General features: G+C 35.1%; 1 protein-coding gene across 1 annotated transcript in view; it reads left to right on the top strand.

Annotated features, from left to right (window-relative positions):
* THEMIS (thymocyte selection associated) overlaps window positions 1-18,643 on the top strand; it is a gene marked incomplete at its 3' end in the record, with an annotated part of 173,876 nt that overhangs the window by 56,505 nt on the left and 98,728 nt on the right. Inside the window, exon 3 of the mRNA XM_079716156.1 lies at window positions 1,746-2,204. Within this exon, the coding sequence (XP_079572282.1) occupies window positions 1,746-2,204 (459 nt within the window). The remainder of the gene's footprint in view (window positions 1-1,745; window positions 2,205-18,643) is intronic.

The raw sequence follows: 18,643 nt of genomic DNA, 5'->3' as shown, positions 1-18,643 counted from the left end.
TTCACAAAAACTGCTGAATTTTTTATACCCTGATGATGACTGTGGACTCTTAGAAATAAATCTTCACATGGAAACAAATGAGATTAAACATGTGCATGCACTTGCACACGGTCACGTGCACACACACACACAAATGCAGTTACTGTGGAGAATTCGAGAGTACTATTTTATTGGATTTTCCCTGATACAAGACATAATAAAATAAGAAGTTCCTTCAAAGTAAATGTTTCTTTGCCTTACTGTCTTCAAGCACACCATGCAGGGACTGAACACTATTCGATTTCTAAAGGTTTTCAGGACAGATTGCACATGCTACCTTCCTCAGCCTTTGCCAGGATTGTATCACCCACTTTTTCAGGACATTTATATTTAAAAGTAACCAAAATCCTGTATTTTTTTTCGTTTGAGCAAAGATCGACTAAAAAATAAGATCATAAATCTTTGTACCATAACCCAAAATACACATAAAAGACATTGTAACCTGGTTAATAATTATTTGATACATAGATAAATTTAATTGGACTGTATTTTTGACTAAATGAATAAATAACTTTTACAAGCTATATCATTCTAATAGGATTCTTTATACACTGCCTTCTTAGTGTATGCTATTATATAATAATTGTCTTAATTTACTTTGAGGTTAACAAAGCAATTACCTCATTTTTCCTTTGTTCTTATTTTCTTTGGAATTTATTAAAATTTATTCAATAAATAAATTTCTGAAAGTGCTACAAAACACATGTGCTTATAAAATAAAAGCAAAATAATTCACAGAGAAGAATGAAACTTAAACATGCAGGCATAAAAAGCTGTGTCTTAAAGAACAAAAATTCATTGTATCAGTGACTATCCCAATAGTATTAGAGGAAAAAATTTGAAATAGTGAAACCATGGCAAAATTAGAAAAGTAATGAGAAGAATGAATGATATATAATCAAGAGTATTCAATCCAGAACAACTACCTAACCTGGCATTTCTCAAGGAGAGTCATGTGGATCACTAATATATTGTGACATACTATTTTGTAATTTATTTATGAATGTTTCCCCAAGAGTTTTAGAATGAAAGAAATTTGGGAAATTCTGCATGTTATATTCCCCTCTTGTGAGTCACAGCGCATATAAAGTTTCTGAGAAATCGTAAATTACTTGGAAATATGTAGATTTTTTTATTGTGGTAAAATGCATATAACATCAAATTTACCATTTTAAAGTGTACAATTTAGTGTCATTACGTACATTCACAATGCGTTACAACCATCACCATGGTCTAGTTCCAGGTAATAGCTTTGTATTTGTTAATTTGATCATGAAACAGTTTCCTTCTGGAATATCTTTTAATTTTGGTGTTTCCAGAGAATATATATGGAAGTATTGATCTAATCCAATCCTTTCATTTTAAAAATTAAAAATGCGATCTTGAAAGATTAAATGCCTTGCTCAAGATCACACATGTGGTTGGGAGATAGCCAGTATCTCATGCAGATTGCATTTCCAAGAAGTGGGCCTTTTCTATCTCACGCTATTTTCCCCTTTCCATCTATGTGGCCTGTCTGGATCTGACAATACAGTAACCTACAGAAAATACATTAAGATTTTACCTAGAAGAATTCAAGATTAAAACAATATCTCTAATCTTGAAAAAGGTACATTACTTTTAAATGCTACGTTTTACTTGTTTTATAACTCTCTCGCTATGATTTTCTTATGAGAACTTTCTAATTCACAGAATTCTGTTCTCAGGTCTTTTTAAGATTGTGGCTGATAAAACTCCATACCTCACTATGAAAGAAATTACAAGAACCATCCATATTGGACCAAGTAGACTGGGGCATCCTTGCTTCTATCATCAAAAGGATATAAAACTAGAGAATCTCATCATAAAGCAAGGTGAGCAAATCATGCTCAACTCAGTCGAAGAGATCAATGGAGAAATAATGGTGAACTGTGGTGTGCTAAGGAATCATCAAAATCACTCATTTACTTTGCCTTTGTCACAAGAAGGAGAGTTCTATGAGTGTGATGATGAACATATTTATACCCTAAAGGAAATTGTCCAATGGAAGATCCCCAAGAACAGAACACGAACTGTGAAACTTACAGACTTTTCAAATAAGTGGGACTTAACAAATCCATTCCCTAAAGGCTTTTATGGTGCTGTGATTCTCAAGCCTGTTTATGAAATTCAAGGTGTGATGAAATGTAAGTATCCCCTGAGAATGATGCTTTATGAACATGATTGTGGGGTTTGGGAAAGAGAAAAGCTTTAGTCTAAAGAATGGAACTCTGTCCCTGACTTGCCCATTAAGCCCACTGAGAGTCAGATTCTCATCTATAAATAAGCAAATCATGTATTTGTTGCAAGACTCAAATTCAGTATTGTATGTAAGCAAATATTTTAAATTGTGTGGTGCTATCCAAATGTAAAATGCTGTAATTGTCAGGTACAGACAGATTAAAATATTTATTTTTATCACTGCCAGTTAAAACAGGATCAGAAAAGAGCTACTTTTTAGAATAGAGAATTAATTGGCTAGAAAGAAGCTTTCTTGTATGGAGGTGGTCAAAAAAGAGGTAAGAGTATAAAGTTTCTTTATGTGTCCCTTACTCCTATTTTTGTGAGAGCCTTTTTTCTTTTTTTTTTTCCAGCCATCCCTCATTGGTCATAAATCCTCCTATTAGCTTGGAGTTCTTCTGACTTAAGGGAAAATGATATGACAAATTAATTCACACATAAGTGTGGGTTAAAAGGATTCTTTTGAAATATAGTTGTTTTACAATATTATATTAGTTTCAGGTGTACAGCGTAGTGATTCAATATTTTTATACATTATACTCCCTTTAGAATTATTACAAAATAATGGCTATATTTCCCTGCACTGTACAATATATCCTTGTTGCTTATCTATCTTATACATAGTACTTTGTATATCTTAATCCCATACCCCTATCCTGATCCTCCCCCTTTCCCTCTTCCCACATAAGTGTATTTTAATATGTAATCTTCATAAGATTTTTGCATTTTAAAATAGGAATAGCTGGAGAGAGCATTGTAATCCTAAAGAAACTGACACCTTGACTTTTTAAGATTATGGCACATAAGCATGACAAGTATGGAACAAAGAGTTCTGTATTTGCAGTAAAAAGTCCTGGATTCTAACTCTGGTCAATAACTTAACAGGTGGTGGCTTTGGGTGAGCCATGTAAACTGCATCTATACAAAGGGGATGATGATATTCCTTTTGTCTATGACTTGGAGTTGTTTTGAGAATGAAATAAGGTTCTATTAAGATACTATATGTAATACACCCGAGAAAAAAAGCAATATGTAAAAATGTTTGGTCAAAGAGCACCCCTTGGATATCTCAAATTCTATTTATCTCTGCTCCCATTAATACTGTTGGTCACATGCAATTGTGAAAAACTTGACGTGCCTTTTGAGTAGGTTTTAGAGCTATGTTAAATTTTGTCACATACATATATTTAACCAGAAATCAATTAATTCATTTGAGTAAAAGGTGTAGGTAAGGAATTCCACTCAAGTAGTGATTTTGTTTTTGTACTACAAAAAATTGAGGCCACAGCATGATTATTTTTTTAAGTTGACAAAAAATTGAAGTCGCAGCAAACTTTAGACCTCACATTAGTGTTTTGTCAGTTTTCCCAAAATGTACAATCAAAATTGATAACTGAGTTTTCCTAAATAATGGATAGCATTTTCTCATTTTAAATTTTGTTATTTTTCTAAAACCATTGGCATCTCCTATCATGCAGATGCAAATGAAGGTGAACCCAGAACCTAAGCACATGAACAAGATGGTTACAGCATTTAATGAATTTAGGTTAGGGATCACGAAGGCCTTCACTGAGGAAATGACATTTAAACTAAGATCTGAAGGTTGAATAGGAGATGGGCAGGCTGAGAGAGAGGGGACAACATTGGAGGAAGCAGACGCAACTTGCAGGAAAGCAGGTAAGCAAGAGACTGTGGTTCCAGTGCACCTGGTGTGAGAAAAGAGAGGAGAAGGCAGGCTGAGACAGATATCAAAGCATGCAATAGGGTAGTGGAATCAGTCATGGAGGATCTTGAAATATATGTTAAGGGGTTAACATCTGTCCAAAGAGCAAATTAATAATGGTTTTTCAGCTGGAGAAACAAGGTGGGAGAATTGTAGTGAGGCCACTGGTTCTGTGGCAGAGTACTGGGAGGTTAATAAAATAGTGATAGGGACAGCTCTTCTTTTTTTTATTTTTTTTAATTTTTTTTTATTTTTTATTAGTTTCTGCTTTATAACAAAGTGAAGCAGTCATACATACACATCTGTTCCCACATCCCTTCCCTATTGCGTCTCCCTCCCTCCCACCCTCCCCATCCCACCCCTCCAGGCGGTCACAAAGCACCGAGCGGGACAGCTCTTCTTAATGGGTATTTCAGAAGTACAACTAGCCAGATCTGAAGGTCTATTGGAAGGGGAAAGAAGTCAACCTGATTCCCAGGCTTCTGGCTTGATCTGCTGGTTGAATGGTTGTGCAGTTTATTACATATAAACATTGACAGAAGAGCAAGGGATATTAACAGAAGTGTTTAGATGGACTTAAATATGGTTTCATGCTAGCTAAGGTCCCAGAAGAAAGCCTTTAGATGAAGTAAAATCCTTCCCCAAATGTTTTAGTCCAATTTCCATTCTTTAATGATATTAAAATTGAATTTCGATTTTAATTATTTTGGGCCTTTAATTTCTTAAGGATTATTTTAAACATTAGTTCTCATTGTATAGCAATTTCAGGACAGATACTATATGAGACTGCTTTGCATGTGTACTGACTACAGAATATTTCCTGAAAATAGAGGATGGGTGTCCAACACAAAAAGTCAAATTTAAAAAATTATTGTTGTTATAGGCATTTTTCTTCTAAATATAAAATGTAAACTGTTTTTTAATCAATTGTGGTCTTGTTTTACATGATTCTTTCTTATATTGAAGATTCAAACTTGCCTTGAAATCAAGGGCATGTTGCCTGCTAAGTTGTTTTCCAGTGACTTTGAGTGTCAGGTACTCAAAGTACTCAAACTTCAAACTCCTCTTGACTTGAGTCCTTCTTTTCTAAAGTGACAAGAAAAAGAATAGGTCTGTCAGGGGTAGGAGATTTTAGAGAAACCTTAGCGGGGAAAGCAAGATGGAAAAGACTGAGAACTATAGGAAGCTATGAAATATTGATTTGTGGAAAAGAGAACATAGCAAGTAAATAGAGAAAAGAGGAAATATAAGATATTCTACTCCTAGTACTAGTTTTTAATGTTACTAATGAGAAAATTTAGGCTTTATAAAAAAGAAATGTAGCACAAAGTGTTTAAATGGAATATTTGTTCCTGAGAACTCTTGGTCACAAGCCAACCCCCTCTAACTCTTATGCTACATTTAATGATTTTTTAAAAACTAAATCTCTTTGGAAAAGAGGTATAAATAACCATCCAAGACCTCTAACTACTGGTTTCATATAAGTCATAGCAAACTCTGTTTGTGCCTTTAACAGGAAGATAAAATTCATATTAGTGTAACAAATGGAACGCATAATATTTGCAAATGAAAAATGGAGCCAGCCGTTTAAAGCGGCTTCAAAAAAATCTTGATTTTAAAACTTTTTAATGGAGTTATGTTTTGGTGTATTGATTGATAAGTAGTTCTTTACTTGTGGAAATTTTAAGAGTTGGAAAGTTGCGTTTTGCTTTATGAGAAAAACTTAATGCCATTCAAATTTGGGAAAAAGTTTCTGCTCAAGTATATGACATAATTCATTTATAAACAGAGGGCTGAAATCACATGAGCAGAATGGTGATATCAGAAAGGCAGTATCTGAATATTGTATAATAGATGACAAATGAATAGAAGAAAAAAAATACATGGATCTTTTAGTATTCTGAGACTTCGTCTTTCGCTCATGTATTTTCAAAAATAATTTCCATTTTTATCAAAGTCAAAAGTGTCAAATAGTAGTAAAAAGACAAAGTTACCAACAAACCTTGCGCCCTTGACCATTCCCAAATTTTCCCCACATTCTGCTACTCTGAGGTAACTCCCTTAAATATTTTGCTCCTGCTTTCTTGTATTTCCATTCACATTTCCAATAATATACGGATATTGCTATTTTTCAAGTGATCAGTTTTAGACAGTAACTACTGAGTTCCATGTGTGGTGATGAAGATTTAATGGTCTTATATTCCTACTTCCTCTTCCCTTTCCCCATTCTCTCAGTATATGATAAGTTATGGTTAAGCATTTGCAGTTTCATTATTGTGACAGTTCATTGCTGAATCAAGTGGTAGATAATGACCATAATTCCATTTCTTTATAACTTTATTTTTCTGTAATAATGACCTTACTATTTCATTTCTTAGTTTTCTTCAATCCTCTCCTAAGTCTCGAAGTATTTTCCAACATCTTTGTAAAAGAAAACAAAAAAAGCCATTCATTGCAATTTTCCAGAGTGCAAACTGTCAGGAGATCTACCTCTTCTGTTATTTTTTTTATCCTGAAGTATTCCTCCTGGAACCCTCCAACCTCATGCTGCAGTCTGTATTTGTGGCTCTCTAGAACTAATACATAGGTGCTTGTCTTAGCTTGGGATACTATTATAAAAATATCATAGACTGGGTGGCTTATAAGCAACAGAAATTATTTCTTACAGTTCTAGAGGCTAGAAGTCTGAGATTAGGGTGCCAGCACCGTGGAATTCTGGTGAGGAAACTCTTTTAGGTTGCAGATTGCAGCCTCACAGTATCCTTATCCTTACAGCATCCTTACACAGAGAGCAGAGAGGGGAAGCAAAGCCTCTGGTGACTTTTTTTTTTTTTGCGGTACGCAGTCTTCTCACTGTTGTGGCCTTTCCCGTTGTGGAGCACAGGCTCCGGACGCGCAGGCTCAGCGGCCATGGCTCACGGGCGCAGCCGCTCCGCGGCATGTGGGATCTTCCTGGACCGGGGCACGAACCTGCGTCCCCTGCATCGGCAGGCAGACTCTCAACCACTGCACCACCAGGGAAGCCCTCTGGTGACTTTTATAAGGGCTCTGACCTCATTGATGAGGGCTCCATCCTCATGATCTCATCTAATTCTAATCACCTCCCAAAGATGCCACCTCCTGACCCCCTCACATTATGAAGTTGAGTTTCAACATATGAATATTAGGGGACACAAACATTTACTCCATTACAGTGTTGTCCTGGGACTTCGATTTAACACCATCCTGGTGGCTACTCTTTGACTTGCTTCTGTGTTTACTAGCAATTTCTGGACTCAAATAACTTATTGTTTCCAATGTTGCCTTTGAGACATTACATGGTATTCAGAAGTTTCACAGTAATGTGCTTTGTGGTAGGTCTGTTCTTTCATTGTGAGGAAAGTTTTCAGGTTGGAAATTCAGGTCCTTCATTTCTAGGATAAATTCTTTGATAATTGCCTTTCAACTGTTTTTTCTCTTCTCTCCTTCTGTAACTTCTAATCTCATTTTGAAGCTCCCATACTAATGTAGAACTATTTTCTTTATTTTATGTCTCTTTGTCTTTGGTTTACCTTCAGGGAAAATTTCTTAACTACATTTCCAACTGTTTCAATGAATTTTTAATTTCAGCTATCATATTTTTAATTTCTAAGAGTTATTTCTTATATCATTTTTTAACTGTTAACACGTTCTTGTTTTAAGAACTCAATATCTTATCTCTCTGAGAATATACTACTATTTCTTAAAGTTTTCTACTGTTCCTTGCATTTTATCGGCCTCTTTTGGCCTTTTTTAAAGTTTTAGTCTGTCATTCTTGTTAAACATTTTCCTCAAATTCTTGGTGATTATTTCCCATTTGTTCATATTTACATGTTAGACACATTTTTAGTTTAATTTACAAGTGAGGCACTATTGATATACAAGCTCTTTGTTTTATGAATTTTAGGTTTCATTTTGTTGGCTTTTTCATTGGAGAATTCCCCAAATTCAGATCCTGTGAGTCTTTCCTCCAGGACTTGCTCAATTTCATCTGAAAACAATCTTCTTGATACCTCCTGGGGGTTATGAAACTATTGTAACTGAGTGGAGAAGTTGCTGAGGCTTTCACTGTTCCCCCGTAGATTTAGACTTCCCTTCTTTGCTTTCAGTTCCATGCTTCTCCCCTGCTCACCTATGCCTACTTTCCAGATTCTATGACCCTGTACTGTTTCCTGCAGAGAGAGAGGTGGGAGGGGTTGTCACCTGTCTTCCCCAAATTAAAGCTGAAGACCTGGGTTTAACCATGCTTCAAACATTCACATAATCCCCTTGTTTTGTCCTCTACCTTCTCCTCCACCTTCAGAGGGGCTTTATGCCTCCAATTCGAAAACTTTTGGGGAGTTGTGTGGGGCCAAAAAGGCTGACTTTTCACTGGACTCGAACTCCTTAGGCACATAGGCTTTCCTTTTTCTATTCTACCGAATCGTTGACCATTCTTCCATCTGAGTTCAATCTTTATCTAGTTTAAGGATTGCAGACATCTTTGAGATTCATTGAAACTTTTTCTTTTTTCTTTTTCTCCTTTTTATCCTATGGCAAATTTGAGGGAAGAAAGGTTGAAAAGCAACATATTTCACCCATAAACCTCACTACTTACTTAAATTGGTCCTAGGCCAGAGTTTCTCCTGGACCTAGTATAACCCTGAAAGGACTGGTTGCTAATATTACTAAGTGATAAGTGTAATTTATAAACTTAATCTTTTTAACACAACATAATTTTTAGTAATTTATGGAAGTATCTGAGTCAATTTCTTATGTATTTCTTTTTATCTTCTCAATGCTTGAGATAAAGTAAATGTTCATTATTCAATAAATTAAATACATGAATGAATGAATGAAGCAACTAAAATAATTGCTTCTGTCTATATATGTTGTACAGTACAAAGTTCCTATTTAGGTATCAAGAAGGTTTTCTCACCCACCATATCCAGATTTGATTTGTTACAATGACATATTTATGAACTTAATAGCTAAGGAGAATGAATATTCACTTTTTGGCACCAAAGTTGATCTCACTTATATTTATATAACAGGTTCAATTTTTATTAGTGATGTTTTTCCTAATGTTTCCATGAAAGTACTGTGACATAACAAGATCTTTAGAACCCGTGGATGCTCTAGCCAGCTTCCATTTCATTTTCTTCCTTTAGGCAGAAATCTTACTGCTAATAAAAACATCAAACAGCAAGCAAAGTACAGTTTTTACTATATATGTGTGTATATATATGTATATACATATATATTTTATTTATTTATTTATTCTTAAACTACCAGTAATTAACATTTGATCATTCAGGGTTCTCCAGAGAAAAAGTATATAATATTATATAAATTGATATTATATATAATTGTATTATATTATCTATACATGATTATATATTAATTAGTTATTTAATTAATTTTAAGGCTTTGGCTAATGTAATTATGGGGGCTAATAAGTTCTACATCTATAGGACAGGCTGACAAGCTGGAAACTCAGGCAGAAGTTTATGCTGCAGTCTTGAAGTAGAATTTCTTCTTCTCTGGGAAACTTCTGTTTTTGCTCTTTAGACCTTCAGCTGATTGGATGAGGCTTATCTACATATTGAGGATAACATCCTTTACTTAAAGTCAGGTTATTTGGATGGTAACCACGTCTACAAAATACCTTCACAGCAACACCTAGATCAGTGTTTGATTAAATAGCTGACTACAACAGGCCAGTCAAGTTGACACATCAATAAAGAAAACATGTTAATTGTATCATTCAGTATAAGAAAATGGCTCTTCACTTTTCTTAGCTTTTATAAACTAAATGAAAATGTAAAAGACAGAGTAGTGTTACAAATAAAGCCATATCAAATGCAAGGTTGTTCAAGGAAAGTCCTGATGATTTTTTTTCTGCTACAGATGTTGTAGAGTGATCCAAAAGGAACTTTATCTATTTATAAATACAAACAGAAGTAGAACCAGAGGAGGACCACCCAACAAAATGGAAATTCATTGTATAGCTTCTCTTAAGTTGAAATGAAACTGAATAAATGGAAAAAAATTAATTCACAGAATATTTATAAAGAAAATTGAGACCAAATAGATGAACTATAAAGCAAATTTTAATTTAAAGTCTAGAATGAGGCAAGTTCAGAAATTATTAGTGCATTGTATAATGAAGAGTATGATGTGATGCAAAAATGTAAACAAAATAATTCACAGAATAAATGAGAGCTGGAGACAAAATTTATGAAAGAACTTTAGAGAAAAATAACTATAGTCTTGGAAAGTAAATTAAAAAATCAATCTCAGAAAGTGAAAATTTGCAAAAAAATACATGAATTGTTTAATAATAATAATAGAGGAGAAACTAGAAATTGAGAAAAACTGCAGGCTAGAATTTAGAAAATTTGTTAAAAATAAATATGTAGAAACAACCATCTTGCTTCAAGACTTGAATAAGACTGTCTCAGTAGATTTCCTACCATGTACTGCTAATTCAGGCCTAATTGCAAAGGATAGGTCCTTGAATGCTGAGTTGAGACAAAGAGTATTCCAGAATTGAGTATTAGCTCTTCAAGGAAACATGCATTGCCTAACATTAACCAAGCTTAAATGTATACCTTTACTTTCTCTTTAAAGATAATTTTTAGTGGGGTCCCCCAAATTCACACTTGGCTAAAAGAGTTGTTGCAGTGGGAAATGCAGAAAAGCATCACATTATGATTAACATGAGCCCTAACTGTACAGGGACTTTCCCTGAAAGAACAGGCAGAAACACAATGTTTAATGAAATGACTCAGAAGCAGAGAGAAGAAACCAATGCTACCTTTTTAGAGAAGATGGAATGTAAATTTTTTTCACAAGAGCTCCCTTTGGAAAAACAGAAAACTTACCCAAGCCAGAACAATTCATGTTTACCCAGGAAGAAAATTTGGGAAGTGTAAACTAAGGTTGCATGAGTATATTTTGTTTTTACTTTAGATTAGTTTGAAACTGAAAAACTTGTAATAAACACCATCAGGAATGTCTCTCATGCTCCGAGTTGCTGCCTTCTTATCTCTTTATCAGTTTGAAGTCAAGATAACTTTTTTGGGAAATTTTCTAATTTAGCTCATTTTCTGTAACCATTTTCATTTCTGGTGGGAGGGAGGGTTACTTGTAAGATAAAAATGCTTGTTTAAAAATGTATAATACACACACACACACACACACACACACACACACTGGATATACCGAAATGTAAGCAGTGGTAGTCTAAAGCTGATAAAGACTGTAATGTTTTATCTCCCCTCTTATGTTTTAAAAATATTTTTATAAGAGCATGTAACTTCTTGTTTATAAGAAAACCAAAACAAAAAATGTTGATTTATCTTTCTATTAGACACATACTTAGATATAATGAAATTTGTCATAAAAATTAGTTAAGCCTATTTCAGTTTGAAAACTTAAGTATGTCATTTCCCAATTCTAGGTAACTTTTTTTTTAATTTTTGAAAAATTTATTTAATTTATTTTTTTATACAGCAGGTCCTTATTAGTCATCAGTTTTATACACATCAGTGTATACATGTCAACCCCAATCGCCCAATTCACCACACCACCACCACCACTCCCCCCGCCGCTTTTCCCCCTTGGGGTCTATTCATTTGTTCTATACATCTGTGTCTCAATTTCTGCTCTGCAGACCGGTTCATCTGTACCATTTTTCTAGGTTCCACATATATGCGTTAATATATGATATTTGTTTTTCTCTTTCTGACTTACTTCACTCTGTATGACAGTCTCTAGATCTATCCACGTCTCAACAAATGACCCAATTTCATTCCTGCTTATGGCTGATTAATATTCCATTGTATATATGTACTATATCTTCTTTATCCATTCGTCTGTCGATGGGCATTTAGGTTGCTTCCATTACCTGGCTATTGTAAAAAGTGCTGCAATGAATATTGGGGTGCATGTGTGTTTTTGAATTATGGTTTTCTCAGGGTATATGCCCAGTAGTGGGATTGCTGGATCATATAGTAATTCTATTTTTAGTTTTTAAAGGAACATCCATACTGTTCTCCATAGTGGCTGTATCAATTTACATTCCCACCAACAGTGCAAGAGGGTTCCCTTTTCTCCACACCCTCTCCAGCATTTGTTGTTTGTAGATTTTCTGATGATGCCCATTCTAACTGGTGTGAGGTGATACCTTATTGTAGTTTTGATTTGCATTTCTCTAATAATTAGTGATGTTGAGCAGCTTTTCATGTGCTTCTTGGCCATCTGTATGTCTTTGGAGAAATGTCTATTTAGGTCTTCTGCCCATTTTTGGATTAGGTTTTTGTTTTTTTTTAAATATTGAGCTGCATGAGCGGTTTATATGTTTTGGAGATTAATCCTTTGTCTGTTGATTCGTTTGAAAATATTCTCTCCCATTCTGAGGGTTATCTTTTTATCTTGTTTATGGTTTCGTTTGCTGTGCAAAAGCTTTTAAGTTTCATTAGGTCCCATTTGTTTATTTTTGTTTTTATTTCCATTACTCTAGGAGGTGGATCAAAAAAGATCTTGCTGTGATTTCTGTCAAAGAGTGTTTTTCCTACGCTTTCCTCTAAGAGTTTTATAGTGTCTGGTCTTACATTTAGGTCTCTAATCCATTTTGAGTTTATTTTTGTGTATGGTGTTAGGGAGTGTTCTAATTTCATTCTTTTACATGTAGCTGTCCAGTTTTCCCAGCACCACTTATTGAAGAGACTGTCTTTTCTCCATTGTATATCCTTGCCTCCTCTGTCATAGATTAGTTGACCATAGGTGCGTGGGTTTATCTCTGGGCTTTCTGTCTTGTTCCATTGATCTATGTTTCTGTTTTTGTGCCAGTACAATATTATCTTGATTACTGTAGCTTTGTAGTATAGTCTGAAGTCAGGGAGTCTGATTCCTCCAGCTCCGTTTTTTTCCCTCAAGACTGCTTTGGCTATTCAGGGTCTTTTGTGTCTCCATACAAATTTTAAGATTTTTTTGTTCTAGTTGCGTAAAAAATGCCACTGGTAATTTGATGGGGATTGCATTGAATCTGTATGATTGCTTTGGGTGGTATAGTCATTTTCACAATATTGATTCTTCCAAATCAAGAACATGGCATATCTCTCCATCTGTTGGTATCATCTTTAATTTTTTCCTCAGTGTCTTATAGTTTTCTGCATACAGGTCTTTTGTCTTCCTAGGTAGGTTTATTCCTAGATATTTTATTCTTTTTGTTGCAGTGGTAAATGGAAGTGTTTCCTTAATTTCTCTTTCAGATTTTTCATCATTAGTGTATAGGAATGCAAGAGATTTCTGTGCAATAATTTTGTATCCTGCAACTTTACCAAATTCATTGATTAGCTCTAGTAGTTTTCTGGTGGCATCTTTAGGATTCTCTATGTATAGTATCATGTTATCTGCAAACAGTGACAGTTTTACTTCTTCTTTTCCAATTTGTATTCCTTTTATTTCTTTTTCTTCTCTGATTGCCGTGCCTAGGACTTCGAAAACTATGTTGAATAGCAATGGTGAGAGTGGACATCCTTGTCTTGTTCCTGATCTTAGTGGAAATGCTTTCAGCTTTTCACCATTGAGAACGATGTTTGATGTGGGTTCGTCATATATGGCCTTCATTATGTTGAGTAGGTTCCCTCTATGCCCACTTTCTGGAGAGTTTTTATCATAAATCGGTGTTGAATTTTGTCAAAAGCTTTTTCTGCATCTATTGAGATGATCATATGGCTTTTATACTTCAATTTGTTAATATGGTTTATCACACTGATTGATTTATGTATATTAAAGAATCCTTGCATCCCTGGGATAAATCCCACTTGATTATGGTGTATGATCCTTTTAATGTGTTGTTGGATTCTGTTTGCTAGTATTTTGTTGAGTATTTTTACATCTATATTCATCAGTGATATTCGTCTATAAATTTCTTTTTTTGTAGTACCTTTGTCTGGTTTTGGTATCAGGGTGATGGTGGCTTCATAGAATGAGTTTGGGAGTGTTCCTTCGTCTGCAATTTTTTAGAAGAGTTTGAGAAGGATGAGTGTTAGCTCTTCTCTAAATGTTTGATAGAATTCACCTGTGAAGCCATCTGGTCCTGGACTTTTGTTTGTTGGAAGATTTTTAATCACAGTTTCAATTTCATTACTTGTGATTGGTCTCTTCATATTTTCTATTTCTTCCTGGTTCAGTCTTGGAAGGTTAAACCTTTGTAAGAATTTGTCCATTTCTTCCAGGTTGTCCATTTTATTGGCATAGGGCTGCTTTTAGTAGTCTCTTAGGATGCTTTGTATTTTTGTGGTGTCTGTTGTAACTTCTCCTTTTTCATTTCTAATTTTATTGATTTGAGTCTTCTCCCTCTTTTTCTTGATGAGTCTGGCTAAAGGTTTATCAATTTTGTTTATCTTCTCAAAGAACCAGCTTTTAGTTTTATTGAACTTTGCTATTGTTTTCTTTGTTTCTATTTCATTTATTTCTGCTCTGATCATTATGATTTCTTTCCTTCTGCTAACTTTGGGTTTTGTTTGTTCTTCTTTATCTAGTTCCTTTATGTATCAGGTTAGATTGTTTATTTGAGATTTTTCTTGTTTCTTGAGGTAGGACTGTATTGCTATAAACTTCCCTCTTAGAACTGCTTTTGCTTCATCCCATAGGTTTTGGATCATTTTGTTTTCGTTGTCATTTGTCTCTAGGTGTTTTTTGATTTCCTCTTTGATTTCTTTAGTGATCTCTTGGTTGTTCAGTAACGTATTGTTTAGCCTCCGTGTGTTGGTGTTTTTTATTTTTTTTTCCCTGTAAGTTATTTCTAATCTCAAACTGTTGTTGTTGGAAAAGATGCTTGATATGATTTCAGTTTTCTTAAATTTACCAAGGCTTGATTTGTGACCGAAGATGTGATCTATCCTGGAGAATGTTCTGTGCACACTTGAGAAGAAAGTGTAATCTGCTGTTTTTGGATGGAATGTCCTATAAATATCAATTAAATCTATCTGGTCTATTGTGTCATTTAAAGCTTCTGTTTCCTTATTTATTTTCATTTTGGATGATCTGTCCATTGGTGTAAATGAGGTGTTAAAGTCCCCCACTATTATTGTGGTACTGTCGATATCCTCTTTTATAGCTGTTAGCAGTTGCCTTATGTATTGAGGTGCTCCTATGTTGGGTGCATATATATTTATAATTGTTATATCTTCTTCTTGGATTGATCCCTTGATCATTATGTAGTGTCCTTCCTTGTCTCTTGTAACATTCTTTATTTTAAAGTCTATTTTATCTGATATGAGTATTGCTACTCCAGCTTTCTTTTGATTTCCATTTGCATGGAATATCTTTTTCCATCCCCTCCCTTTCAGTCTGTATGTGTCCCTAGATCTGAAGTGGGTCCCTTGTAGACAGCATATATATGGGTCTTGTTTTTGTATCCATTCAGCAAGCCTGTTTCTTTTTGTTGGAGCATTTAATCCATTCACGTTTAAGGTCATTATTCATATGTATGTTCCTATGACCATTTTCTTAATTGTTTTGGGTTTGTTTTTGTCGTTCCTTTTCTTCTCTTGTGTTTCCCACTTAGAGAAGTTCCTTTAGCATTTGTTGTAGGGCTGATTTGGTGGTGCTGAATTCTCTTAGCTTTTGCTTGTCTGTAGAGCTTTTGATTTTTCCATCAAATCTAAATGAGATCCTTGCTGGGTAGAGTAATCTTGGTTGTAGGTTCTTCCCTTTCATCACTTTAAGTATATCATGCCACTCCCTTCTGGCTTGTAGAGTTTCTGCTGAGAAATCATCTGTTAACCTTCTGGGAGTTCCCTTGTATGTTATTTGTCATTTTTCCCTTGCTGCTTTCAATAATTTTTCTTTGTCTTAATTTTTGCCAATTTGATTGCTATGTGTCTTGGTGTGTTTCTCCTTGGGTTTATCCTTTATGGGACTGTCTGTGCTTTCTGGACTTGGGTGGCTATTCCTTTCCCATGTTAGGGAAGTTTTCGACTATAATCTCTTCAAATATTTTCTTGGGTCCTTTCTCTCTCTCTTCTCCTTCTGGGACCCCTATAATGCAAATGTTGTTGCGTTTAATGTTGTCCCAGAGGTGTCTTAGGCTGTCTTCATTTCTTTTCATTCTTTTTTGTTGATTCTGTTCTGCAGCAGTGAATTCCACCATTTTGTCTTCCAGGTCACTTATCGGTTCTTCTGCCTCTGTTATTCTGCTATTGATTCCTTCTAGTGTAGTTTTTATTTCAGTTATTGTATTGTTCTTCTCTGTTTGTTTGTTCTTTAATTCTTCTAAGTCTTTGTTAAACATTTCTTGCATCTTCTCGATCTTTGCCTCCATTCTTTTTCCAAGGTCCTGGATCATCTTCACTATCATTCTTTTTTGTTTTGTTTTTGTTTTTGTTTTTGTTTTTTTGCAGTACGCGGGCCTCTCACTGTTGTGGCCTCTCCCATTGTGGAGCACAGGCTCCAGACGTGCAGGCTCAGCCGCCATGGCTCACAGGCCCAGCCGCTCCGTGGTATGTGGGATCTTCCCGGACCGGGTCACGAACCCACGTCCCCTGCATCGGCAGGCAGACTCTCAACCACTGCGCCACCAGGGAAGCCCCACTATCATTATTCTTAATTCTTTTTCTGGAAGGCTGCCTATCTCCACTTCATTTAGTTGTTTTTCTGGGGTTTTATCTTGTTTCTTCATCTGGTACATAGCCCTCTGCCTTTTTATCTTGTCTGTCTTTCTGTGAATTTGGTTTTTTTTCCACAGGCTGCAGGATTGTAGTTCTTCTTGCTTCTGTTGTCTGCCCTCTGGTGGATGAGGCTATCTAAGAGGCTTGTGCAAGCTTCCTGATGGGAAGGACTGGTCTTCTTATTCAATCTTAACAATAAACCTGCCAGTGTTGGAGGGTCTCCTGCAGAGGTGCAGGCAGCTCTGACTCACCTTGGGGACAAGGACACTGGCAGCAGAAGTTCTGGGAAGTAGTCCTTGGTGTGAGCCCTCCTGGAGTCCACCATTCGCCCCACCAATTGGCCTCAGGGCAAACAACCTCTAGGTAACTTTTTAAGAATGTTTTTATTTTAACTTTTAGCTATGGAGAACTTAAAACATGCAAGAGTAAAGAGAATAGTATAAGCAATAAGAAGGGTTTTGTTTTAATGTATTATCTAATATAACAGTAAAATATATAAAGTTTGAAGTTGATGCAGAAACAATTAAATACAGTGAGTTGTCAGTATACTTGTTATCTATGGGCTTCATAGCAGTTAGTAGAGAAAGGTAAATGCTCTGAATCCAGCTTCTCTTCCCATTGTGCTGTCAAATTAATCTGCCAAAATCTACTTAATTTGGTTGTTATTAATCTCAAATATTCCAGGGGCAGATCCATCTTCAGACATAGTCTTACTTTCAGTGGGTCTCCTGTCCCGATTCCCTGCCCTAGTTTAAAATCCTGAGACTGAATTACATGTTAATCACTGACTATATCCTATTTAGTCTGCTTCCTTATCTATGACTGTGGTTTTCTTACCACCTATGATATTCTTTCTCCTACCCTATCTTGGCTTGTAATATCTCTCCATCCTTAAAGACTCATGTTGTAGCCACCTCTTTCCTAATATCTATCTTTATCCCCATCCAAAAATTAGATGTGTTATTTATTCACCTTTTTCTGCCTACTGTGGTTTTAATTGAGCCTTTTACATGATTCCATTTTCTTTCTTCCTCAGCATATCAGTTATACTTTAAAAATATTTTTAGTCATTGACTTAGAGTTTGCAATATTCATATATAATCCAAGTCCAACTTTCAACTAACACTATACAACTTCATGGCTATGGCAGGTACCTTATAACAGAGTATTCCCAACTACTTTCTCTTGTCCCTGTTAACACTGCCGTCATTCATTTCATTATCCATGAGGTATAATCATCCAATATATTGTTGCTATTATTATTTTGAACCATCTGTTATCTGTTACATCCATTAAAAATAAGAAAAATAAAACATTTTATTTTGCCTTCATTTATTCCTTCTCTAATACTTTTCTTTCTTTATGTAGATCTGAGTTTCTGACATATTTTATTCTCTGTGAAGAACTTCTTTTATATTCCTTGCAAGATAGGTCTACTGTTGACATATTCCCTCACTTTTGTTTGTCTGAGAAAGTCTTTATTTTCTCTTTCACTTTTGTAGGGGAGGTAAAATTTTACCTTTACCCTCTTAGGGTTTTTTTGGCTGGGCCAGAGAATTAAACTGACCTTAGACAGATGAAGAGAAGAAAAGCATACAAATTTGCATAAGTTTGACATGGAAGCCCTCATAAGAAAATGAAGACCCAAAGAAATGGTGAAAGCTGCATGCTTTTAAATTGGGTTGAACAACTGAGCTACTGTGGAAAAGTAAACTATGAGGTGAGGCCTAAGAGGATACAAATTATTTTAACAAGGTCTGTTTGTACAGAATTCTCTTGGCTTTGACTCCCTGTTAGAAGAGTGTTTTCTTTCTCCTGGTACTGAGGGCATCCTTAACATGAGAGTTTTTAGCTCCTGTTTTCAGGGAGAAAGGGGAGATTAGAATGTTCTTTTTGAATCTGCTGTTTTTCAAGTGCACTTAGCTCAAAATAATCCTTAAAC

Source organism: Hyperoodon ampullatus (assembly GCF_949752795.1).
Source record: "Hyperoodon ampullatus genome assembly, chromosome: 12".
In the NCBI taxonomy this organism is placed as follows: domain Eukaryota; kingdom Metazoa; phylum Chordata; class Mammalia; order Artiodactyla; family Ziphiidae; genus Hyperoodon; species Hyperoodon ampullatus.
This window is presented reverse-complemented; position numbering and strand designations above follow the sequence as displayed.